Source organism: Pezoporus occidentalis, unplaced genomic scaffold (genome assembly GCF_034315485.1).
Source record: "Pezoporus occidentalis ecotype Australia unplaced genomic scaffold, CSIRO_AGI_Poc_V1 ctg44, whole genome shotgun sequence".
Lineage (NCBI taxonomy): Eukaryota > Metazoa > Chordata > Aves > Psittaciformes > Psittacidae > Pezoporus > Pezoporus occidentalis.
In genome coordinates, this window is record NW_026915769.1 from 1420323 (window position 1) to 1447612 (window position 27290).

At 38.1% G+C, this 27290-nt stretch overlaps 1 protein-coding gene across 1 annotated transcript in view; it reads right to left on the reverse strand.

The window, feature by feature from the left end:
• ARFGAP3 (ADP ribosylation factor GTPase activating protein 3) overlaps window positions 1-26850 on the reverse strand; it is a 35066-nt gene extending 8216 nt beyond the window's left edge. Inside the window, exons 1-11 of the mRNA XM_062634853.1 lie at window positions 26698-26850; window positions 20326-20444; window positions 19064-19136; window positions 15556-15687; window positions 13518-13601; window positions 11204-11285; window positions 10750-10806; window positions 9517-9563; window positions 7196-7341; window positions 3558-3683; window positions 2862-2984 (exon numbers count right to left, since the gene is read on the reverse strand). Of these exons, the coding sequence (XP_062490837.1) occupies window positions 2862-2984; window positions 3558-3683; window positions 7196-7341; window positions 9517-9563; window positions 10750-10806; window positions 11204-11285; window positions 13518-13601; window positions 15556-15687; window positions 19064-19136; window positions 20326-20444; window positions 26698-26766 (1058 nt within the window). The 5' untranslated portion in view covers window positions 26767-26850. The remainder of the gene's footprint in view (window positions 1-2861; window positions 2985-3557; window positions 3684-7195; window positions 7342-9516; window positions 9564-10749; window positions 10807-11203; window positions 11286-13517; window positions 13602-15555; window positions 15688-19063; window positions 19137-20325; window positions 20445-26697) is intronic.
• Between the last annotated feature and the right edge of the window lie 440 nt (window positions 26851-27290).

Genomic DNA, 27290 nt, shown 5'->3' on the forward strand with positions numbered 1-27290 from the left:
ATCAGGACTTCATAATATTGGTTAAAAGCTTTGCAGAATAGAATTCTATTGATTTTTTTGTTTTTATGCATATATTTGACTGACTGGAAAGTTCAACCTTTCTTTTAGCTGAATACGGCCATGAATATGCAATATATCTTTGCCTGAGAGATACGGTCCCACCAAAACCAGCAAAGTTCTCATTACTTCAAAGTATTACGTCTTTGTTAGTGTCAGGCAAAGCACTGGGAAGGACACTGTCAAGATACGTGGCTGGTTTAAGAGCAACCCTCAGAAAACTTAAGGACAGACTCTGCAAGCAAGGCACCATGGCGACACTACAAAGCAGCCTGCTCATAGAGGCCTCATGCTAAGATACCAGCTACAAAAAAAGTCACTGTAACTTTCAAGGCACTTTGAACACTCCAGAGATCCAAGAACAAACAGCTAACCCATAGCACCCAGGTGTGCTCTGGCTCCACATGAGGCAAAGTTTTTTCACTAAGGGGCTGATAGTGGCTAATCTCACAGTTCCAAGCAAGTCAATCTTTAAACTGTGCAAACAGAGAATCTGGCCTCATTTTCTAAGGCATCAACAAAGAGTTCAGAAGAGTAAAGACTGCCCTTGTCTCTGGTTCTGTGTGTTATTTAAATAAATTTTTATTTACATATTTTTTGTATTTTTAATATAAATATTAAGTACCTCTGAGTTTTGTAACATGTTTTGTTAAAACAACACTTAAAAACAATACAATACAATAATCTTCTCTTGCATATCAAAACTGCAGGGAAAACACAAACAGAAAGAAAAGAGGGGAAAAGAATCAGCATGTTTTTCAGTTCTGGGTGTATGTTATCTTGACCTGTTCCCCTTTGATTAGCTACGTTTATCTGAACATATATGGAGAATACTTGAAAAAAACAACCTACTAAAATGCCAAAGATTAAGAATTTCCCTTTGTAGTTAAATAGATTTTCTTAAAGTTTGGATTCAACCAGGTAGGGAGTAAAATGATCAACAGGAGGCTAGCAGAACGGAATGATTCAGTAGAACAAGCATGGGATATTAAAGTCTGCAGCTGTGTTTTTTGAAAAGCACTCTTAAAAAAAACCCACCCACAACAAGGTCCTTCCTGTTTGTGTTATGAATAGTCAGGACACTTTGTTTTTGCAGTTTATGAGAAATGTGACACCTTCAGCAGCAAGGCCTCCACCTCCGCACATGGAAAATAGTAGGGACAGATCTGGAATGAACTTAAGAAGCAAGAGTCTCTAGCCTTCCCTTCTGACAGACAAAAAGAAGCCACAGCAATCTTTCGAAGTTTTATATGGACATGTAATAACAAGTTGTTCATATATATATATACATATGTGTATGTGTATATGTATACATATACATATATATATATATATATATGAAGCTATCCAATGTCACAATGACCATCAAAATCACAGGATGGGGCAGGGGCTACAAGAGCTGATTTGAATAACATTACTTACTTTCTTTATCCTTCCCTCTCAGATTTTCACAACTTTGCAAAATAGTATTCTCAGTATTCAGGGAGTGTGGGAGGGGTGTGAGTGGAAGGAGACAGAAAACCAGCATTGAATAGAAAATAAAATTTAACATTGTTATGTTAATAGATTTTATTAATTATAGCAAAAAGAAAAAAATCAAAATCCAAGGATTTTGTGAAGCTTCAATTATATTTCTAAATCTTCAGATATTTAGCTTGATTAACTTACAGATATTTGTCAGAACTCTTGAGTGCGATTATTCTGCTTTCGGGCATATATGAAGATGATGTTAAATTTACCTCTATTTCAATGCAACCCTTTGGAATTAAGGCTAATAACCACCTTACAAACCTTACCAAGACTAACAATCTGACTTTATAGTTTTTTTAAAGAGAATGAATTTGTACACCAACTTGAACTAGATTCTACTGTTGCTATAACTAGAAGATGATCTGGGAGCAGCTAGGTTACAATTTATCTTCTAATTATTGAACCAAAACACATTAAAAAACCTCTTCCATAATTTATCCTTTGCCTGCTAGTAGGCTTATGAATAATTCGAGAGTAGTAACAGTTCAAGGAACAAACAGGGAAGCTGTTTGAAATGATACGTTTTATTTTATAAGACTTGGTACCATGTTTGCATTTCTGCCACCAGCGATTACACTACAAAGTAATGACACAAAAGCCTTTGTGGTTTTATTTGCCTGTCTACAAGTAATTAGGTACAATTTTTCATGTTTCTGTGGCACCAATCCAATAAAGGCGGTTTATAAACGCAACACCTGTTTCTATCTGTCAGTTCAGAAACAACTGTTTCATTTCAATTAGTGCCTGTAGAACTAACGTGTTTTTCTCTCCCTCCCAACAGCGGTATTTTGTAATTTGCACTGCATTCATACTTTGATCCAAAATTCATCAATTCTTTTTTGCATTTTTTTAATTTAAATATATAAAAGTCTATCAAGTAACACTGAAAGAAAGGGGAGAAAAAAAAAGGAATGAACACAAATCATTCTGCCAAAAATAAATCACTGGATTTGGTGCACAGCAATTAAAAGCTTACATGGCAACTGTCTGTGCAAACAGAGACTAGACCCTGAACAAGACAAAACCTGTAAACACATTAATTCAGACTATCCTCCGAAAAAGTAACTCCTCTTCTTTATAAATACATGTGTCATCAAGGTAAGGTCAACTATTCTGAAACTTTCCTGATTCAGACGTCCCCTGAAAATACGTTGTGTAGACATGTCCAGTCGTCTTCTGTTTTTATCTTAAGCTCCAAATATACTGTGCATATTTGAATACATAACTTGCATATATTTCTGCCCCCCACCCCAAGTAAAAAGCTTATAAATTACCTTGAACTAGCAGAGAAATATGAGTCTTCTGCATCCTCAGTGTATTTTTTCTTCGACTTTGCAATGACAGGTGTTTCCTGCTCTATTGTTTGCATATCTGAGGTGACTGAGTGAGAAATGCCACTGGGGACAAGAAGAAAGTAAGTATATAAGGAGATAACAAAGCTCCCACCTAAAAATAAAAAAAAATTAAGCCCAAATCTAGTTTCTGAAGCTTGCTGATAAAGCCCAAGCTATACAAACATTTAAGAAGAAAGGAGGAATTTAAAGGAGCAAAGAAAAAGCACTGGAAAACTCAACTGCAATTATCTGAAGTAGGGACAGGACTTCTGAACACACAGACCAAACCAACAGCTGGAAAACAGAGCAATTTCAGAGTTTTGGCTTGTAAAAGACAGAATACACTTGGGTTGGTAGTGTTCACTGAAAACTTTCTACCCTCCTCACAGTCAGCTAATGGAGGCAAAAACCTTACAGACATCCTACAGTTTAGCTTAACACCTGTCTGGCAGGTTAGAACTTAAATCAATCAGAAGCAATTCTGATCCTTCCCTTGACAAATACTAGATTCTTTGATTATATTATTTAAGTTTTCATAACACACTTTAGTATATTTTTTTATTTCCTAAGTAAAACAAAGGATAACTGCATAAAGCCACAGAGTATTTTAAATACAGTTTATAGAACCTCACATACCTTCTGTTGCTGCCAAATCCTATGCCAAGCCTCTCCAATTCAGTTTTCTTCTTACCAGATAGATTTAAATTTTCTTCTTTTGTTTTAATATCAAGATCTCTGTAGGCCAACCGTAAAGATGATACGCTAGAACAAAACATACAGTTAAAATGTAACTGGAAAATGCTACACAATGACCAACCCAATAATAATGGTAGAAAATTGGCAACATATATTGCAGCACTGTAATTTGCAGTTTACTGAAAATATTGTTAATTGGATAAAATTCAAACTACAAGGATGGGAGAAAGCCAGTAGAGAAGACTGTGGAAACAGTACCCTAGTCTGTGTATGAGCAAGTAATATTTTTCAAAACAAATGTGAAACTTGGTACTACTAAAGTTCAGGACAGTTTTGCATCACCTTTAAGTCAAACTGAAGGAGTCTTTTTTCCACAGTCCTGATTCTAGGTGAAACCAAATAACTGTCAAAAAAGCCAACTCTCATGTACTACAGTACAGTGGTATTTATGACAGAATACTAGTAATATTTTCCCGTAATGTCCAGCTTGGCGTTGCTATGTCTCACTCCACCCCTGCCTCATGCTGTCAGTGGTTTTAACACTTGCCATATATACACTCTTTAGACAAGTGCTCAAGGTAGACCACATTCCTTTATTGATACAGCCCTTCCTTACATGCCCAAAAGAGTATCTCAGGAGAGGGAAGGAGTCTTTGTACTCCCAAAATGGAATATATTCTGTATTATGGCAACTCTGAAGCATCCAAATGTTGTAATTTGCTGCACAGCTGGCAACACATTTTGTCAGTCAAAACATCCCCAGGGCTCAGACACTGTAAGCTGTCATTCTGAGATACCACAAATTTCCTGTACCTCAAAGCAATCGCAACTATTTTCCAGTAATACTAGTGCAGCAGAGATAGGCTTTTAATCTTGACTGCTTACATTTAATTTGTTAGAAGTGACATTTAATTACAAAGAAACACTGCTTACATTTAATTTGTTAGAAGTGACATTTAATTACAAAGAAACACTGCTTACATTTAATTTGTTAGAAGTGACAAAAATAGTAATTTTCATGAGCAATGCAGCAGTACTATAATTCGTAAGTTGTGACTGCCATAAACTACAAATGAACACTATCAGAAGAAAGGTAAATGAGATTTAGGATGCTGCCGGTAGACAACATGCTGCAACTAGGGAGTAAGCACTTAAGCCTGAAAGCCATTGTACTTTTTTATCAATTCTGTGTAGAAACAGGAATGAAACCAAGTTTTTGACTATGGAGTATTTTCTTCCAGTGCGTCTCCTAACTATTTGATTACTGAAACTTGCCAGCTCTTGCCAGCTTGATTTCTTCTGGTCCCATGCATACTGACTTAACCAAGAGTACAAGATGCCTCTACCAAAGTTGATGCCCTGCTGGTTAGTGCATCTCCTGCAAGACAGGAGCTGTGTGGCTGAATGTGTTACAATTAAAAGGACAGAGTCTGGTCGTCTTCTTTCAAAGACAAGGAATGCAGGTACCAGCCTGCTAAAAGGTAGGGGAGGGACATCACTCCTCCACTGATGAGACATTTCGAAAAGGAGGAGAGCAATCTCAATCTTGTGATGATTAGATATCCTTTGACTGGGGCTTTAAGAGGACTTAGAGCCAGAACTAAAACAATCAGTGTATCTTATGTTGAGTTGCTTATAACAATAAAAGTCAGATACCATCTGTGGAATGACTTTTGAAACCAATAAAATCAGAAAAATATATCCTTAAAGCACAGAGTATGTTCAGAAACATTTTAAATCAAATCTTACAGTTTAGGACCAACTGTTACACAGAAAATTAAAAATGTTCTTTAAAGTTCAACTTGAAACCACAACTGATAAAAATCTATTCAGCACTTTAAGTAGAAAGATCAGCAACCCATCTTTATGAAATATTATTTATGAACACCAAAAATCTTATTTGCTATTGATTAAAACAAGTAGGTTCAATTTAAAAGTAATTCCAGTTATCTATTGTCAGTCTACAACAGAAAAAGGTGTATCAATTATAAAATAACATTTTAAGTCTCAGAACTCTTTAACTTTCTAAATACTAGCCCATGAAAGAATTACTTCTGTTCCTGCCACACAACAAAACCACATCAAATTAATTTACTAAAACTCATTACTCAAGCTTTTAAAATTAAAACTGCCATACAAATTAGTTGGAAGCAGATGCAATTTTAGAGGTATTCACCATTGTTTAATTTAGGTATATACTGCCATCTACAGTTAAAAATCCAAAAAGTTAACCTCCATGGCAAAAAACTTATCTTTGCCCTGCTGGGATCGGATCCATAAACTGAAGTGTATGTGCACCCCTCATGTTTGAAGACATTTTTAGAGGGTTCTGGCCACTGCAGAAAGGTTGCAGGAACCTTATACTAAAGGTTGCCTTGAATCTATATAGATCTATGCATTTCTGACACAAAAAACAAATAGCTAATTGAGATTTTCTTCCAAACTGAGTAATATAATTAAAGATACTATCATTAAAGAATAATAATAAATAATAATGAACAGTCATTTTTCTTGTTATTTAGTAGTCCACTCCTCTGAGTCACTCTACAGGTAGATTTTGTCAGCCACTGAGAAGCATGACTTTTATGGTAAAAATACTTCAGGAAAAATGAATGATCCCCTTGCGATTAATGTTTTTGCAGCACACAAAATATCCACTTCTGTGGAGGCTAAATAAAAGTAAGCAAAACGAGCAGGGAGGACATTATAGACCAAAGAGCTTGGTATCATGAGCTCCAAGTGATTTGTCTACAGGTCATAAAAATGATGCATCTTAGCACTCAAGAGAGGATGTTAAACTTTACAACAGTAAAAGTGTACACTAACAAAGTATTTAATAGTCTAATTTTGATGACAACTAACAAAATGTTAAAAACAAAAACAGTGTAGCAGAGAAATGTAGTGGAAGGAACCAGAATCACCACCCTCTGACCTTTTGGGCTAAGTATTTATTAAGTGAGATGGATTAACAGATTCGAGGCCTCAGACAAAAATACTCAAAGGGTTGCGGTGAAATGAAAGCAGTTCCAGTATAAAACAGCTGAAACTCAAGCAGACAATTCTAGTCAAACTATCCCCTGTCTTCAGCATAGAAACTCTACCCAATAAGTACAAATAAAGCTGTGTATTTGTATGTTCCCCCTGCTCTTAGAAAGACTGCTTTAAATAGTATTCAGTGCACTACACCAAAACAAACTGACGCGAGGTAAAGAAAGTTCAAGAGCCAAGAGTGTTCTCTGTAATACTTCAACACGTTTGGGGTTTATTTCACATTTTATTCATGTGTATCAGCAGAATGTCTCCTTATTTTCCCTGTTAAATAACACTAAAGATAGCACTGAGCTATTTCTACAGTAAATAATTAACTATAGGAACATACGGCAAAATGGCAAGAAAAAAGGGCAATGGGAAGACTGCCATTTGGCCCACCTCATCAACATCTGGGTTTTTTTTAAAGCAAGAACTGAAGTTTTATTTGCATGAAGTAACCTCTGATAGTATTTAAAATGTTGGCAATTACTTCATTAACATGAAATTAGGCTTCATGGTTTACAATTGTATATTTAATTCATACTTACAGTGGCTCTTCCTTATCAGTTTTCTTACTGCCATGAAGATCCTCTTGTTCCTTTATTTTATCTACAGCTTGTGCTTGTTTTTCAATCTCATTAAAGCTTTGGCTGCTCACTTTTTGTGCCCCCAAACCACCTTTTTTGGCACCGAGCTTGGTTTATTGAAAAACAAAAAACAAAAGCCCCAGCATTATAAGGGAGACAATGACTTCAATTGACTTAAGAGTAAGCTTTGAAAGCAACAGCAAACACTACACTCTGTTCAGGAGCATATGCAAACAACAATTAAAATTTGGAGCAGAGAAAATATTTTTTCATGTTTTGATCCTCTTCTACATGCTGCTCCTACTAACTTACAAATTTTGTTAGCTCTGCAGTCAAGCATCACAGGGTAATGAAACTATTATAGTTTTAACTGTTCAGAAGATAGCATGTTCAAATAAATAATATATAGCACAACTTCAGTTTCTTAATAAAGAATTTTGTTGCATAGGATTAACATAATAAAACTTGCTGCAATGGAACCATTTGGTGCTTATACACTTAACTCAGAATTTACATTCAGAAGTGGCAAATATTCTTCAATTAGTTCTCCCTGTCCAGCGCTAGTGTGTTATCTCAAGATTAATTACTGATTGACTAATTTATGGTAGGAGAACAATACACAGGTTTTGTATATAAGTGTATGCATTATTAGCTTTTACATATGGCAAAGCATTGTAAACTTTTTTTAAACATGTCAGTAGAGAGGTTCCAGGTTTGTACTCATTCTTTAAAATAATTCTATTCCTAGTTCGTATCACTTCAATACAGGGATACACGTCACATTCTTTCATTCTGATTATCGAAGATTTAAAACCCACTTAAGACTACAAATATAAATAGATATGATGATGCTGATTCAGACAGTGGCACAGCACTCAAACTGCTGTTCTTAGTCCCCCATGTGTTTAATTCCTCATCTCCAACACTGCAGCAATATTAATTTTCACAATACATTTATCTTAACCTTTTGATCCTTTAATGTGTTCGCATAGAAAGTTCTGGCCTACATAAATACAGGTTTTTTTTTACAGGCTCTGACACTACAGTTCACAAACTGTACATGCACCCATGAACACAAACATGTTCTTCTTACTGTAAAGGGAACACACCTGCGCATACCACTTAGAATAAGAAATTTCTTCTGTGTATTAGGGCCCTCTAGTGTGAGCAAGAAAGAATGCGTTGCAATCTAAATGAGTATGTTCCAATAAACCTTTCAAATCTTTTTCCATAGAACAGCCCATACTTAAAAGAAGTGACTCTCTGTAACACGTTGTCATCCTAATTGCCTAACATTAGGCTATTTTCTTGGGCCTCAACAGCCATACATTAAAAACGTAGTTTTTCCTACCTGAGTTAACTTGAGCTGTCTTACTCATTTTTCAGGTTCCTTGAACACATCATTCTGAGATACTCAACTCTCCTCATGCCTTCTTTAGGGAGACGGATGCCTAAGAAAGTGCTAAGACCCCATCCAGAAATAAGTCTGTAAACTATCATCTTGAAAGTATCTTGAATTGATGCAGCTGCAAGTTGCCTATACATACAACCAAATACCATACTGCTGTGCGATACAAGATGAGGACTCCTCCAGAAATACAGATCTGAAGTCTCAATCTGTATTGACAGATTATGTCACACATGCATATTTAGCCACTCAAAGGTGTTACTGGAACTCTCTCTGTTTTCAAGATCTGCTACAAAAAGATCTCAATGCCCATTAACTTAGCTGAAAGCCTGAAGAAGCCGTGCAACCCAGTATCAGCAAATGAGAAGAAATTTACATGGCATTAGCGGAGTTGCAGGGAGAGTGGTTGTGAAAAGAACTCAGGAGAAATGTGATACAGACCTTGACATTAATATATGCTTTGTCATTTTAATTTTACATAATTTTGAAAAAATATGACCTGCTGCTCAGGACCAGACAGCACAAGGAAAATGACACCCAGTTATGTACATGGAAGCCTGTACAGTTCAGTGAGCTGTATGCATGTAAACAGACTTTGAATATCTGAGGTCAGAAAACAACCCACAGATCTGAAGCACTCTACTACATGGAACAATAACCTGTTAGACAAACTCAAGTAAACAATAATCTGTTTTCAAACAGACGATTGGCTGTTTTGACATAGAAATAGTTTTCAATTCCATTTAGTTTCATCAGTTGTTACTGACACAAGTATTGTTTAGTACTAACTTACACAATTCATTTCCAAATTGCAATCTAAATATTTCCAGGAATTTAGAATAGAGTTATAAATATGTATTATTTATATACTTACCCCCTTCTTAGCTTGATTTGGCTTCTTTTTTATGAAGGTGGTGTTCTCTGCAAGGATCAAATGTACATTACTTGACATACAATTTTATTAATTCCAGAACTGCAGAAAATGATTTCCACAATACCAGCCTCAAAACTGAATCACCAAAACTCCGGGAATTTATTTTAATGCCTTGAAGTATTACAATTTCTAAACTACAAGACTGAGATAGTTACAGGGAACAGAGCTGTGAATATCTCCAAGAAACTGCCTCTGATTGAGGGCATGGAATCTCTTGCAAATATACAACAGGAATAAAATTACAGTCTTCAGTTGTAAATACCTGCTAGTAAACAAACAAGAATGCAGGACTTGCTATTCTGAATCTGACTAGAGGTCCACCTGATCCCTTACCACTTCCAAAATGAATTGCTTCCTGGTTAGAAAGGTATTGGCTACATTTAAGTCCACCAATGATACAGATAAAACATGAAGTGAAAAAGAAAACCAAACCCAAACCAACAAAAACTAAAATCAAGTGAATATACAAACAGCGACGAAGACCATACCTTCCTGAAGTACTAAGTCCCAGGCGTCACTTCTTTACTACCCCTGTGCGGCTGAGAATCAATACTCTTTATTCTTGAAAACCTACCCCTGCAGGATGATCTCCAATATGACAAATCACTGATGTATTTTATTCTGTTTTCCTCAGTTTGTTTCTACTTGCTTACAGTATGTTAAGTAAATTAAGATTCTGAACATTGAAGATATTGTATTACAAATATAAGATTTTTCCAGTCTGTATTTTTCATGTTCAGCTTTCTGAAAAGGGAAAAAGCTGTATCTAGATAGAAAGACCAAGCTATCGGTACAAGATGTGTTGGCTTAGCATAAGTAGCAGGCCATTAATCACAGCACAATGCTCTATTGCATCTGTGTGCTTTAAACGCAGAACTTAAAGCAGTCTAACAGGAGGTGTAAAACATTAATGGTCACCTTTATTAGGTGTGATACCTGTAGCATTTAAACTCAACAGGTTGGCTAAGAAGATAGATAAAACCAGAACAACACTGACTAAAATTTGTATCTTAGAAGTAGTACACAGTTTAACAAAAAAAGTTGTGATACAAAATCTGATGTTTCAACTTGTGCACATGGATATTAAAAAAAACTATGTCTCTTCCCAGTCATACATTCTCTGTACAAATGAATATATGCTGGTTGCTACCTTATTCTGCTTACACTCATTACCTAATGCAGCTTTTGGCGATGTACTGAGGCAATCAACACTTGGTCCGTGTTCTGGTCCTAAAACATAATAAATAACAGGGGTAAGAACATCAGAAGGCTCTTTAGAATACTTACAGTACCAAAATACAACTCACAGTACACAGGGTACTGTTTAATTCATACAGCATAATGTGTTATTTCTATCACAGCTTTACCAGTTACTAAAAGCAGCAGGCACCCAATGACTCACAGTCTTTTGAATCTAATATTAGTCTGGATTTCTATTAAACATTCTTAAAGGAACGCACAGTCCCACACATTTGAGCATAACCCTTCTAAGAAGTCCTTCCTCTCCAAAATTCTTGCATTATTAGTATGACTAGGTTATTCTATTATTAAAGTAGGGTAAAAACCAACCTAAATAAAGAGAGTACCAGAAAAATGCATCTTATTGTTAATGAAGAAACAGTCGTACCTTCATAGCAGTCTGGACTATTTTCTGGAGTTTTCTGCTGTAGACAAACTGGCTCTGATAACACTCGCTCTGCATGCTTTCCCTTGAAAAAAATTACAATAATCAAAAGTGTACACAAAATAGAATACATCAAATAAATATGAGCACTGAGCTCAAAGACTGCCAAAGCACCACTGACTAGTTAATACTGGATTCTTAAGATCACAGCTTCTAGGTTTAAACGTATTCTCAGAAGGGCAGTTATTAAAGTTACAAGAAATGCCTACCTTTATTAGAAGTGAGCTGGTTTCAAAACACTCCTGAGCACCTGTATTTTCCTCTTAGCAATTTCAGTATGTTTACCATCCAAAAAAATAATATGCTTTTTAATTGTGCTTTATGTTTAATTATTGTATGTTGGCTATTAACTGTCTTAATTCATAACAGTAATACAGTACAGGAAATCTAGATCACTTATTTACATATAATCACCAACCCTTCTCCCCACACTAAGCTCTTGCACTTCCAATTTTCTAACACTTAATTTTTGATTATGAGCAGTCCTCCCAAGTCTTCCCGGTGAGTCCTCCCACTTCCTTCAGAGACATTCTCCTCAACAGGCAGGTTTGTGACCTCGTCACAATAATATCAACTTAATATTATCTTTTCCATCAATGTTGAGCCACTGTTCTCAATGCTGAGAACATGCTTATTCTTCCCTAAAAACCTTAATCTCAAAACTTCCCCACATCTCTGTCAAAATGACCATACCCAAATAATCTCTTGCCCTGAGGTAAACAAACTGCTTTTCTCTACCTCTTGCCTTTGCAGCTACCTGAAAAGTCTGCTGTAAAGATTTACTTTATTCTATACATACATCTGTATGAAGTTCCTACTTCTTGTCCTCGACCACAAAAATACAACACTTTTCTGCTTAAACTTCTTTTCCTTTAGCTTGCCTCAATTCATGATTTTCCCACTCAACTGCAAGCATTCTTCCAAGCTGCTTTTTGTAAACAGAAATACTCAGTTTCTTTTCTACTATGAAGACAGGTGATCTTCTGGTGAAGACACTAGACTATAATTCACGATAACTGATTTTTTTTGGGGGGGATCTTTGCAATAAGCATTTCTGAGTAAAAGGGCGATACTCCCAGTGTGTAAAATATAAACATTTTTTCACGGTTTCAAAGATACTGAAATTTATTTTTAGAAGACATTCAAATATTGGCTGCAGTACGAATTCCTAAAATAAAACAAATAAATAGCAAAAAGGCTGAATTTCCCTTCAAAAAGCACCATTTTCAAAACCTCACAAATACAACAAGGTTACATTTTGAAATGTCACAACTGAATAAACAAAAGGAAAAATAATTCCTTCAAGTTACATTTTTTTTCTTCCTTAAGCATCCCATGTACACTAGAAAGTCACTGAAATGTCATGTCATTTTTACTGTGTTCTTCACCCAAGTGCAGATACGAGCAAATTGGATAGATTTTTATTACTTGCTGATAATGCACATGCACAATGACAACGTCATGACAAGGAAATTAACTTGCATATGAACTGGAAAAAGAGTCTCCACAATGGGCTAATTTGATATACCCAAGCCCTTTGAATTCTTCTCTATCCCAGAATATTCCTTGTGATTACACTTGTGTTTTATGTGTTACAGACTGTAATTGTACTAGAAAGAAATAGTACTAGAACACTTTATAGTGTTGCAACATTTAAGAGTACTAGGTGTAGTAATAACTTAATTGCTTTAAGTTGAAGATGACAATTTTTATCTATTTTTCAAATACCAGACGCAAGAGAGTCTCTGGAACATTAATCTGTGAAACAAAACCAGCACCTATCACCTTAAGGATGTAGGATCAAAGAAATGAAAACCAACAGGAGCAACAGCCTTCAGAAAATTAACATTTTCAAACAGGATGAAAGAATTTTGAGGAATAAAAAAGAATTGTTTAGCAAATGCTTTAAGAACTGTTAAACTTTACTGATTAAAAAACAAAATTATCACATAGTATATTTAAATCAGAGCACCCCCAATCAGGGAATCATGAGTCCACATGGAATTGTATGCCTACAGAAAGTATAGTTTCATTCCACATTTAGTTACTATTTGGGTCATTCTAAATTATCACCTTAGAAAATGGTTCACATCCAGGAAGAATTTTGAGACCCACAGAAGGAAAAGCAGATAAATGTTAACTCACTGACCTATCCTTTCTCTGTAACATTTTCCTTCAGGATTTAATCTTCATCATAAACACACAGTTAACCCAGTATTCAGAAAGCTAATACGAATGAAATACAGGTAATCTATACCTTGGGAGAAACATGGGATGCAAAAAAGTCTTCCTCTTTGTTTTGAGGTGATACAGGTGGCATTCCACATCCATCTGTCCACAGCTAGAATTGGAAGAGAGAGAACTTTACATATAAATTACATGTATGTACTTTTTTTTCCAAACATACTAATCTTAAAACTCCTTTTTTTTTCTAGTACATAATTTTTCCTTACAAATTTATTCAAGCTTCAATATATGACATTCCTTTTTTTTAATTTCATACATCTTTGATATGTTCCTTCACATTACTCATATCCTTCCTAACAAAATGCTCAATATAAGCTTTGTTGCAGTAATACTGTCAATATTTAGTATCACTAGACCTTCATAATAAGTTTTTTCATATTCTTATATAAGGTATTTTCTTTCTAATACTCTTGTTTTGCCCAAAGCACAAAAGCCCAAACCAAACCAAAACTGAAAACATAACACTAGCAGTCACTGGAAACAGTTTTTAGAATTGTAGCAATGTGGTCTTGTACTCTGATGAATTTTCCCACCTACTCTGAGAGTCCCATCACCTCTGCTACAGTTAAAGCAGAGTTTTGCAAGATGCTAACAGCTTTGAGCAATGCCTGACCTCAGGGTAGGTTGACAGGCCCACAGTGCCACAGGTATTCTTAGCATCGTGCAAGACAGGTCTATAACCTGTGATCTGCACTCCCACCTTACTCATAGGCAAATCACTTCTCATGATACATGACCAAAAATAATGACCGCTGTCAAAAAGTTTACTGAATGTGTAACAAGCTTACCTCACCATTCAAAAATCAATTCTATCCTTAAATTAGAGAAGAAATTTTCTACCATGTGAAAGAGGTGATGCTTGATACTACACCTAACTATCTGAATAATTTACTTCAGCAACTTAGCACATAATCACCTTGCCTTACATAATTACAAAGTATATTAAAAAAACCCAAGCATAATTAATATTAAACAATTCAATGGAATCCATAATTGAAGGAAGATAAACACAGTTCTTCAAAGTGTCATTTGGGTAACTTATGATCAACTTAAATGCACACAGTGCATCATATTTACTTGAACAGGTTTTGTATCTAAAGCTGTTTAGTAAGTAAAAAGACATATTCTCTAAAGTTAGTGATGTGAACTATTGTCTGTAAATTTGTAACTTAAAATTATTATAATCCATAAAATTTCATGCTATTTGATGCAGAGATCAGAAAAACCCCCAAGCCTTCTTGCTTTTCTTTTAATTCCCACTCATCTGATCAACTTCATATAAATCAGTCACGGACTTTAACAAGCTGAAATAAACAATCAAAACATGTTTTCTATGTACGCAGAAGAGAACTGTTGTCAAACTTGTCACTTCAGCAAACCAATTCTGCATACTTAGCTAACAACGTATTCCTGTCAGCAACCTAACAAAGTTTTGATAGCATGCATGAACTCTTTCAGCATTTTTCATGGAAAACAGCAAGTTCAGGACACACATAACCTGCTACATTTTCAAATACTGTTTTCATAGGGCAAAACCCAAACCCACACACTTACCTGTTCAAATCACATCCCACTTAAATTGCAAATATTCTGTAGTTAATTCTATCAACACTTTGACATTTTTACATGCTGTACTTCTCAATAAGAAATCAGTTCCTGATAAGCAAAAATAAAAACTTTTTTGTTATGCAATACCACTAAAATAATTTTGGAGCACACCTGCAAACAAAGAAGTTTCCATACTGAAGGATACCTGAAGTTTCTGCCTGGAACCCACATAAGTTACTGCAAATGTTAATGTTCTGAATTAGATGTAAATGATCCTGAATTCTCAAATTGAGCTCTATCTCAATATTCTTTTTCCAGACAAAAAAAAGGTATGCTACAAACAGTTTACTCCCCAGCTTGCCTATTCACTGTAATGTGTATCAGTACCTCCCAAAGACAGATAATATTTTGCATTGCTAATTGAAAACTTAAAATTACTTCAGGGGAGAGAAGATAAAGATTTTCAGAAATCTTACAGGCACAGGACACACACTACTCACATCAGTACCGTGCTTTCTTGTTGCCTGTGTTGCAAGAGATTTAATCTTCTCCTTGTAAAGCTGAGCAACACGACTGTTGTACTTTGCATTGGTATCATTTGTTGTGCATCCGTGTTGATGGAAAAAAGCAGACTGTGAAGCAGAACACAGAAAATGCCATGAGAAACAGGCTTAAAAACTAATGCCATTTCATATAAAAATATACTGCAGTGCAGCAAAATATACTGTTTCTCTACCTAAATCCAACCTTTTCAATTATGAAGTCTATGTAGATCTCCAGAATGCAAAGAGAACTCCATTCTGGCAACCTCTTTACATATAAACAACATATAGAAAAATCAAATACATTAGTGGGATGCTTCAAAAGCATCTACAAATGCAAGTTTGCCATCATATATAAAAAAAAAAAATCCTATTTGTGAAATTAAGTGTAGAAAGGAAGAGGGAACTGATTACCAATACCTGTGCTTCAAAGGACATTCCTGATATTCTAAAAGGCATTGCCTGGCTTCATCTCTACAATGTATGTTCAATAGCATCAAAATGACTCTATAAAAACTGTCTTCCTTCAAAAGAAAAGCGTGCAAATGCACATTTTATGTACCCATATGTATTTATATGCTTGTGTATTTATATGAAAATATACCTATATAAATGAAAAAATCTATTTCAATTTATGCTCTTAAACTAAAAGCAAATCGATACATTTACATCAGAGTTTCACAAACTCTTTGAAAGATTAAAAAAAAACACAAACAAATAACAATTTTCTCAATATCTACAATCATATATTCCTGCAGAGAAGAACAGAACAGACTGTTTTATGTTACCATAAAACCTAATAAACAAGTTTCTGATAGGATTGGCAAGTCTAGATAACCTAGGGTTATGGCCTCATATGCTGGAACTGCAAAGCATAAATCGAGTAGCATACAAGTACCTGACTTCGTATAAAAATTAAGCAAAGCCGTGAAGGAGAGAGAAAAATGCCAGTCAACTTCTGTGATTCCAACAGAAACAGCTGTAAACATCACATATGCCAAAAAGATGGTGCATTTTTGATTTAAATACAGAGAATCATAGAATAGGGAGGGTTGGAAAGGAACTTAAGATCATCTAGTTCCAACCCCCCTGCCATGGGCAGGGACACCTCACACTAAACCATGTCACCCAAGGCTCTGTCCAACCTGGCCTTGAACACCGCCAGGGATGGAGCATTCACAACTTCCTTGGGCAACCCATTCCAGTGCCTCACCAACCTAACAGGAAAGAACTTCTTCCTTATATCTGACCTGAACTTCACGTGTTTAAGTTTTAACCCATTACCCCTTGTCCTATCACTACAGTCCCTAATGAAATGTCCCTCCCCAGCATCCTTATAGGCCCCCTTCAGATACTGGAAGGCTGCTATGAGGTCTCCACGCAGCCTTCTCTTCTCCAGGCTGAACAGCCCCAACTTTCTCAGCCCGTCTTCATATGGGAGGTGCTCCAGCCCCTTTATCATCTTTGTGGCCCTCCTCTGGACTTGTTCCAACACTTCCATGTCCTTTTTATGTTGAGGACACCAGAACTGCACACAATACTCCAAGTGAGGTCTCACGAGAGCAGAGTAGAGGGGCAGGATCACCTCCTTCGACCTGCTGGTCACGCTCCTTTTGATGCAGCCCAGGATACGGTTGGCTTTCTGGGCTGCAAGTGCACACTTAAGCCGGCTCATGCTTAGTTTCTCATCTACCAACACCCCCACATCCTTCTCCACAGGGCTGCTCTGAATCTCTTCTCCGCCCAACCTGTAGCTGTGCCTGGAATTGCTCCAACCCAGGTGCAGGACCTTGCACTTGGCTTGGTTAAACATGCACCTATGAACTTTGTATTTAGAGCTTTTTTTTTTGGTAAGCCCCAATTCCAATCATTGTAGATATTTATTCTGAAAACAAAAGCAACTAAGAACACTTCAGATTTACCAGCAAACTGATACATAGCTATGAAGCACAGCACTGCTGCTCTCCAGTATAAGGCATCTTGAATACAAATTATTAGTGTTAATCTGACAGTGCTTCTAAATATCAGTTAGTAAAAATAGAATTTTCCATTTAGTTTGGGACAAAAAGGGATTTTTTTTTTGTGCAATTAGAAGAAAAATGTTAATTTTACTTTTTAAAATGTCCAAACATTTTACTAAACTGGTCTTTAAAGTCTCAGGTATTAATCTTCCTAGGTATCCAAAACAGGCCATTGTGAATTTGAGGTATGTGATGGGTGGCTGTAGGTATATTACACCCCTTGTTAAAATATATCATAAGAAACACTGACATCCAAGCAGAAAGACAAAACCTCATAAAATTAAAGGTTTACTGTTGTTGTTCTGGTAATAAGCTTTCTAAAATTAACAGAAGTACTTTTCAAACTTTGCCATCTTCTTTCCAACTACCTTAAACTCTTTGTATTGCTAAGTTTATATAGTTTAACCAAAGCTTTTAAGCCTTAGCCTAAAATAGAAAATATTTTTCATGCAAAATCTCCCTCTTCTGATTTGTTGAAAGTGTGGGATTTATGTACTAAGTGGCATAACAGAAACTCAATGAGTAAATTCATATAACAGCAGTATTAATATAGAAAGATGTAACTTAAGAGTAGGCAGAAGAGGGAGAAGACACCATGCAACCGTTCAGATCTGTAAACCAGAGACAGAAACCTGAATGCCTAATAACAAAGAAAAAGGTTTTACTGGAAAACGCAAATGTGGGAGGTAATTATGATCCTAAATTCATCTTTTTCTTTTTTTTATGGAAATAGGAAAAAAAATAGCAGAGTATGAAACTCTTAGAAAGGAAAACAGATTGTTAAGAAAATTGTTAAGAAAAAAGCCTATGGAAAGCAAGTTTAGATGAAGTTTCTTCAAGAAACATCATGGACAAAGCATAAATAAAGAAAGATAAGGGGAAGCTTTCAGGGAATTAGAAGAAAAGTAAAAATTTCTTAGGAAAGTTGCATGTTTCCGCAATGGGTGGGTCAATTTAGGGAAGTAATCTCAGTTATTGGTGGTTAATCTTTGAAAAAATATGGGAAAATAGGCAATATTCCAGAAGAGTTGACAAAGGAAGACATCCTCCTATGAAAATGAGATTGAGAACAATGTACCTGTCAACGTAACTTCAATTTACAAACATATTATATAACAAACTTAACTGTAAGTACATAAAAAATCAAACTGAAATAACAGCCAATATGAAATGGGCCACACAAAAACACTGCTATTTCCTCTATAACATACATGTAAGAAAAAATAAAACATTTGCAGATTATACCAAGAAGGAAAAGTTGCAAGTATGGAGGATGAAATCAGCAATCAAAAGAATTTTTAAAATTAAAAAAAATAATAAAAAAAAAAAGAAGAGGAGAAATGGACTGGGAAAATAAAAATACCCCCAAGATACGAGCCAGAAGAGACATAGCTTCCAAGCCTAACAAGCTTCAATGTGCAAAGGAAATTCTCAGGAATACATACAGCATTTGCATTTCCTCCAACTTGCATGCATCTCAGCTGAAACCAAGACCAATTGGAATCCAGTTCTGTAGATCTAAAAGGAAGGAAACGTTTTTAATGTTATCTCCCAAGCCATTTAAAATCTCTCTACCTTTTTCATTTGTAAAGTGTTTCTCTCCCCCCCTTTTTTTTTTAAAAAGTGAAAACATGCATCTATTAAAAAAATAAATCTGTGACAATACACAATGTGCAAGAGAAGTTAATAAAGCCATGTAGAACTGACACAGTTTTACCAACTCTAAAAGTTTGAGGAAAAAAAAGTACCCTCTGTCAGGCTTTCCCCTTTAGAAAGCACCAGTAAGATACATTTTCAGGGTAACATCTGAACTCTGTCAAAAGCAAATCACAATTACATGTAATGGACAAAGTAACAATTTGAATGTCATATCACAACAAAAATGAGTGACTATGAGGAGAATTAACACTGTGATCATTAGGAATGGACTCCTGAGAGGCCTTTTGTAACACTTGTATACAGCAAAAAGGCAGCAGAAGGAAAATTTTAGTTGATGGAAAACAGCTACTTTTATCTGCAATCCACTCCTGGATGCATTGCTCTCATGCACTTCAAGCAGAACATTCATTACATTTCAAATATGTAATTATTTATGAGGCCAAAAAGGCCCACAGGCCATCAGTTAGGATACTCACTGAAATGTGACAAGCTCAGGGTGCAGATTTACTGTACCAACTGATTAAGTGAGGTAAACAGCTGCTAAAAGGGTTAGCCCTTTACACTACCCCAGTACTAGCACTCAGGTGACACCACCATGAACTGTTTCAGGAAGTAAAGTTGGCAAAGTGCTACTCAGCTCTCTGACCTGGCTTGCTGGGGGTCAGATTATTTTTATGATCAATACACTGTAACACAGCTGATGACGATAAATTAGTATCTGCCTCGGTCTTGATTTGAAGGAATGATAAAATACTTCAGCATGCTCTCATTGCTCTTCATTTTTGTTATCTTCACTGTAGAAACAGACCTGCCAACAAATGTGCACTACTAACACAAGCAGGTAATGGGAATGGGTGCATGGTAAAACTTCTGTGAACCCTACCTATTTATCTAATTCCCAAGCAGATGTCAGATATATCAAAGCCAATACAAACACTAAAAAGGTCTGAATTGGTAGCTCAAAGAATGGGTTTTCCCCTCTGAGCAGGTATCTGAACAAACAGAAACATTAAAAGATGTTTACTATAAAAATATATAAGCTACTTACCGAATGAAACTCAAATGAACACCAAGTGATCGATGGGTCCCTGAACAATCAATACAGAGAAAAACTCCATATGTTATGCTTGCCCAGCTAGGGTTCTTTGCTCCGCAGTCAAAACATACCTTAAAGAAGTAAACATCAGTAACAGGACTTGAGCATAACAATGTGTTACAGTTGTATTACAGGTCATGCTGACATCATTTCAGTGATCAAACTTAATTAACTCATTTTACAGCATTTGTTGACATGATGACTTTATATTATCCTAATTTCGCAATATAAAGAGGAGTTACACAATCTGCCCACACCTGTGTGTCAGGGCCCTAACTAGACAGGACTACATGCCCTCCCGTTTTTCAACTACAAGTAGCGTAGACGGGGACCACAGGTTGAGAAACCAGGCCGGAGAACCCACGTCAGACTAGTTCACGTACCTGTTTAATGCAGTATTTCCAGCACTACTGAAATACAAAAGTGTTTAAGAAATACTTCCCCAAGGGCAGGCTCTCTTCATGACATAGGACTGGGCCTCCTCTTCCCTCAGAACATACATGCAACTGCAGCTATCAGCAGAACTAATGACATGATAATCTACTTTCATATATAGAATCCTTGATCCTTAGAGCAAGAGACTGAAACCCAGCTCTGTGAAGAAAGCATCCACTCTGTGCACTGCGTAGCTGAGCTCCCTCTGCCAGATAATGACTATTTGCATGATGTATTGCTGTATCAACCTTTTGACTGTCCATCATTAACTGGTTAAAAAGCAAACATGTCCACAACTTCTGTATAGACAAACCCATGACTTTCTTATTCTCTGCCACCACAAAAGGCTCCTAACACTTAGAAATACAAAACGTGTGTGTCTACATCCCATATGCCTTGCAGGTCTGCAGACCACAACTTTCAAGTCCTGTTCCAGCTGTTTTGCATTTTGTGCTTCTTTGACCAAGGAAAACAAGAACAAAAAATTTATTTCATGCAAACTGTTCTTTCAAATGCAAGGAAGAACACAAATTTAAACAGAAACAGCTATTCCTAGTTAATGCTATGTGCACACCTCTATTCCTGTATGAATCATCTGGTCAATGCTTTTTTGATGGTATTTATAAATGCTGCAGAGAAATATTTCTAAGAGTAAAAGCATCCATCTATAGTTACAGTCACTGGGCTCTACTAAGAAATAGCTCCACAGAGAGACAAGCTTTTACAAACAAACTGACGAAGTTCCCCTCTTCAACTTTATCCTTTAACGTCCTCTATAAATGTAACATATCCCCAGATAGCAAGGGAAGTTCTAGCTACACACAGAAAGAAAACATAAAGTTTATTCCAAGCCAGCTGCTGGGGACATATGGAGCGCCCTACACATGCAGCCACAGTGCTTTTAGCACCTCTGTCAGGTTGAAAAATTTGCAAATATTAAAACACTAAGAAGTCTCCATGTTAGAAAATCCATGCATACAACTAGAGACTTTTGTCTCTGTTTTTTTGTACATACCCAGTCAAAAAAGCCCTGAGACTGCACTCAGGTCAGCTCACACACCATCCACCCAAATTAATTTCAAGTCCATGCCCAGGAGTAGTTTCAGGCTAAACTGCTTGTTTTAGTGTGGATCTATTTAGCTTGTACAGTCCAAATTTATCAGGCACAAGCAAAGTTCACCAGCAGATCTCAGCATTAGATCTTCTAACACAGAGACACCATGAGTCTGGGCTTCAGTTAGGCTAATAACCAGTTATACAAACAGAAAGCAAGGAGTCAGAGTTTCTGACTCTGTGAGTCCCCTCTTCCTCTCTCAACAGAGATGTAACATTCATTAAGTCATTTATGTATCCCACTACTGTATGTGGAAATGGAGTCATTCACTGACTTACAGCAGAAAGAAGAAATAACATAAAAGCTACACAGAACAACTGATGAAAGGAGGAGTTAGAGGGATCCCCAAAACAAGCACAGGTGGAAGAATGATATAAGGGAGTTATGGAGAAAAGAAGAATGAGTAACACTTCATGCATGCCAAATTCTCAGAAAACACACAGCCTTTGCAGTCAGAACTCAGTCTTTTTCCCAATTCTCTCCATTCTTTGAAGTAGTTCCCTTAAAACAAAAAACAAGCTTCAATCTTCCTTTTAAATTGACTTCTCTTACAAGGCCAAAAGGAGGATGGGGACAATGAAACAGAAGATTCTGCTTGAAACTGAAGCTAACCAAACAGCCCTGGTCTCGCTTCTAGTGCAGGAGAGCAAAGCAGACTTAGAGTCGTAAGTCTTGTTGAAATTCCCTGACATACAAATGGGAAATGAGAATCTTGAGTATCAGTGGGTGGTTAAAAAACACACAGGTTTAAAAAGTTCAGTTACAAACATCCCTAAGGATTCTGCTTCCCTCCCTGGTACAATTATAAGCACTTCCTAGTTTCAACATCTTAGAAGTCCATTGCATCACCTTGGAAGCTAGCTGCCACAAAGCAGGACAGCTCAAGATCTTCACTCATGCAGGATTCTCTATCAGCTATTTACCAGATACTTGTGAAAATTTTTCATATTAATAAAACCTGCAGCTTTTAGGATTGTGATGCAAGCAGGAACATCTAATTGTCTTGTGGAAAGTAACGTAAGAACTGCCATTTCCAACACATTATGCAACAGAAACAGAAGCAGGTTTCATTAACATTTAGACTCATTTTGCTTAATTTTCTCAATTTTTAAAGTGATTGCTACCACATCAATTTTAACAAGAATTAAGAAAAAAAAAAAATCAAAACCCGTTTCAGAGCCACTCTATGAAATTGTTTCCATTTTAAAACAGATAAAGTGTATTTTCTGTACTGATTTAGGTGCAACTAAAATATGAAAATAATTATATAGAAAATCTATTTGAAGGATATACTTAAGTAATCTAGTACGTTTAAAATACACTTGCAATCTTTTTGCTTATTTTGTGTTAAAGCATTCAGGGCAGTAAAGGTGTAACAGTCACTTTGGAAAAACAAAAACAAAAAACCAAACCAGCAAAAGCCCTAATTGAGATATTTGCACAAGAGCAAACACAAAGGTTTTGGTATAGCCCTCAGCAAGTAATCATTAAATCCTACAACATCCACCTTGCACAAGATGCCTATGTTAATAAATAAATATATAATATGTATTGCTATTGGACATGGAAATGTAATAAACTTTAGCCTATAGAAATGTTAGTTTTGGCACTCTAAAGACGTGAGCAGGTTCAGCAAGCAAACCCACTTATCCCTGAGGTCATGGTCAGGCATTTTCAATGTCTACACAGACACTCCTAACCTCCCATGTAGCGGGGCTGCTGCCACAGGGTAGCTCTGCATTCGCTTGTGCTTGTCAGTCCAAGCATGCCAGGCCACAACACTAAACTCAGGAGTCAGTTTCACACTTGGTCAAAGGTGGTCTAAATCCAAGCACCTACTCCCATAGTAATCAGCCACCGTACCCAGATATGCTTTCCTTCTCTTGCATCAGCAGTAAAGAGTCACACTTGTTGATCATACTCCACTGCTTTGACTTCGAGCAAAGGTAGGTCCAACTCACAGCACAGCCACATGACCAATAATGCCAATGTACGAGAGGGAACAGAAGTGTTTGCCCTTAGAAGACAGGACTGCCCATTTAGAAAGTGTTGTGGTCTTAAAATGACTGATGTGACGCATGATATACTACACTTCATGCTGATGCAAAAAACCTTTCACCCTACAACACACACACAAACCACACCACAATACATACAGTAATAACAAAACTGACAGCTGATAAACCACCACCACAACAGCCATACCTAGTCTTCAGCCAGTTCAGATCCTTGATCTAGGTGTCCTAGCAAGGACATGAATACTATCATCAACAAAAGAAAGAGCTAGAGAGAATGAAAGACTTAACAGTTTCAGAGTAGATCTATGCCAGATTAAAAGTGACTATAGAGCCTCAGTATGCAAGTCTTCAAAACCAGGTGGGCTTTACAAGCACTCCAGTTAACAATATCTGGTAGCTTAAGGACTATGAACACTTGCATATGTACAAAATACACCCTATTTAATAATTTTAACATGTTTGTTAATTGCTATCAGGCAGCTCTGTATTAAGTAATACCCAAAGACACACCAAGAACTGAAAAGCTATTTCTCATGTTATACAAAGTAAAGGAAACTAACATGAAATTACAGATACATTAATTTCAAGACAATTATTCAAATATCAGTTTAAACACACTATAACCCACAAATTAAACTGCACATTTATTTAAATGAGAATTACCTTCCTAAACTCATGTGCACTAAGAACCACTGCAGAGCACTAGCACAGTGTAAATGTGGATGCCTGCTCATAGCAGGCAGTCAGAAAGCCCAGATGCCGCACAGAACAGACACCACCTCTTCCCAAACTGTATACATAAATACCACAGCTAAGCAAATTATTAAGCTTTCAATACAGAACCTTTCCAGTATTTGCATTTCCCCATGTCTATCTTTTCCAGCAGAAAAGCCCTATAAATAAAGGGGCAGACTGTGTAAGAACACAAGAGAAAGGAAACAAAACAAGATGTGCTCAAACACAAGAGGATAAACTGATGTCAGCAACTTTTACTTAAGACTGGTTAGATACATGGGCATGGGGGAGTTGTGAGATTCAAGCTGTTTGTTTCCCACTCTGTCTTTACGGGTCAGTGAGACTGGGCTTTACTGCAGTGTAATGAGGTTTCTGCGCCTGAGCTCCTTCTTTCAAACTGACCCAGTGTGAATGGCAGCACACACTGTGCTAACACTGCTTTGTCAACATCAGCACTAACATTTCCACGTAGCACTAGGCTCGACTGCAAGGCAAGACAGATACGCCTGAGCAACCACAGGTACCACATCCACCTTATTAAGTCTAGTATGGTAACAATGAGCTCAATACAGGGGAACAGTTCAAGGCACTCCATCCTTAGGCTTTCCCCTCTCACCAGCTGTGGGCAATACTTTCTGATGCTCTTGTGATCTCAATTCAGAAGAAGTATCAGAATAGTATTACAGAACTACTTACCCTCTTAAACGCACTGCCAGTTAATTTCAGAAGCTTGTAAAAGATATTCTATTTGAACCTCTCTGTTAGGACTAGGACCTTTCTTTGATGAGCTTTCTACTCCATTGCAAAGGCAGGTTTTAGAAATACTTGTGTCAGAAACCAACTGGTGAGCGTTCACCTCTAAGCTTTGCTTTCTGAGAAACCAGATGTGTGTCCATGGCCTGTACAGTCTTAATAATTGGTGTTCAAAGAGTGGACGTCAGTTTTGAACCAAAGGCAGACCTCCAGATATATATTCCCAGAAAACAAAACCACAGTGTTCCTTCATAATGCTAATCCAAAGTTTCTTAGTGTATTTTTCAGGTATGTTCACAGTGTATGTCCTAAAGCCAACACAGTGGAGCAGATGGCACCAAAAAAAGCAGCACAGGAGCACATAACTCCTGCAGGTAGTCCCACCTTCCAACACTTCTGCTGGGTCACCTTGCAGCCTAAGGCACCTGTCTCACTTCACACCTAGCCACTGCACATCTTCATGGGTAATGGATACTAAAAACCAAACAGGGCTTTACAACTCTGACAAATTAAACCTGGCTCTGGATGAGGCCAATGTAGCAAGAAAACATGGAACCTTTATCACCACAGAAATGGCAGTGCCACAGCAGGCTTTATTTATTTCACAGAATCATGAAACGGTTTGGGTCAGAAGGGACCTTAGAGATCATCCAGTTCCAAACCCCGGCCATGGGCAGGGACACCTTCCACTAGACCAGGTTGCTTCAAGCCCCGTCCAACTTGGCCTTGAGCACTGCCAGGGATGAGACAGCCACAGCTTCTCTGGGCAACCTGTGCCAGGGCCTCACCATCCTCACAGGGAAGAACTTTTTTGATTAAAAAAAACGGGGGGGAGAGAGGGTGGATAGAAACCGATGTTCACCACTCTAAGTTGTCACTATTTTGGAACTTCCTCTCCGTTTTCAGCTGAGCTGACTCTTCCTCCAGCAATCCCTAGACACCTGGCAGCCGGTGGAGCTGCACTTCCCTAGTTAAGAGCTGAGCCCCCGACGCCCAGCAGACACCCGCCTGCCGATCGCCCGCCTGACAGCACCGCTGCCAGGCCGACGGCGAAAAGGCTTCCCCCACCTCCAGGCCGGCCGACCCCGGTGCCGCTGCCCTGCCCGGCCCTTCTCTCCTCTCACCGGGTCCCTCGCCGGTGAGCAGCAGGGCCGGGTCGCCGGGGTCCGGGCGGGGCGTGACGGGCCGCCGGCAGTGCGACGTGTCACAACGGCGGAAGGCGGCCGCTGCGGGCTCCCCACCTCCTCCCCCCTCTCCGGGCGCCCCTACCTTGTTGGTGGGGACGGAGCGGAGCCGCTTGAAGATGGCGGCAATGTCCTGCTTGCTGGGTTCGCACATGGCTGCAGGTGGTGGCGAGGCGGGAGGGCTGCGAACCGGAGCCGCGCTGCCGCTCGCTCGCTCGCACTGCCGGGACGCTCCTCTCCGCTCCGCCCCGCTCCGCTCCGCCCGGGAGGCGGCCACGCCACGCCACGCGCGCGCCCCTTCAGCCCGGCGGGGCGCGGCCTGCGGTCGCCGGCGTGGCGCGAGGGGGCGACGCTTGGCCGTCTCCCGGTTGCCCTGGAGACGAGCGGCCCTCCTGCGTCAGCTCCAACGGCTGGCGGCGGGCGGGAGAGCCGTGTGAGGCGGGTCCGGGAGCGGGCGGGAGCACCACCGCGACCCCCGCGCTGTCCGGTGGGGAGGGAGCTGCGGGTCCGGGGAGAAAACCCGCGGGAGAGCACCACAGGGACAGCGCCTCCCGCTCCGTTCAGGGCTGTGGGGAAGGGGAACCAAGCACCTTCCCCTCAAGAGAGGTAACGGCGCGTTGTTATGCTTGGGAAGTAGACCTGGTTTTGCTCAACAAGTGGGTTCCAAGCGCTCTGAAT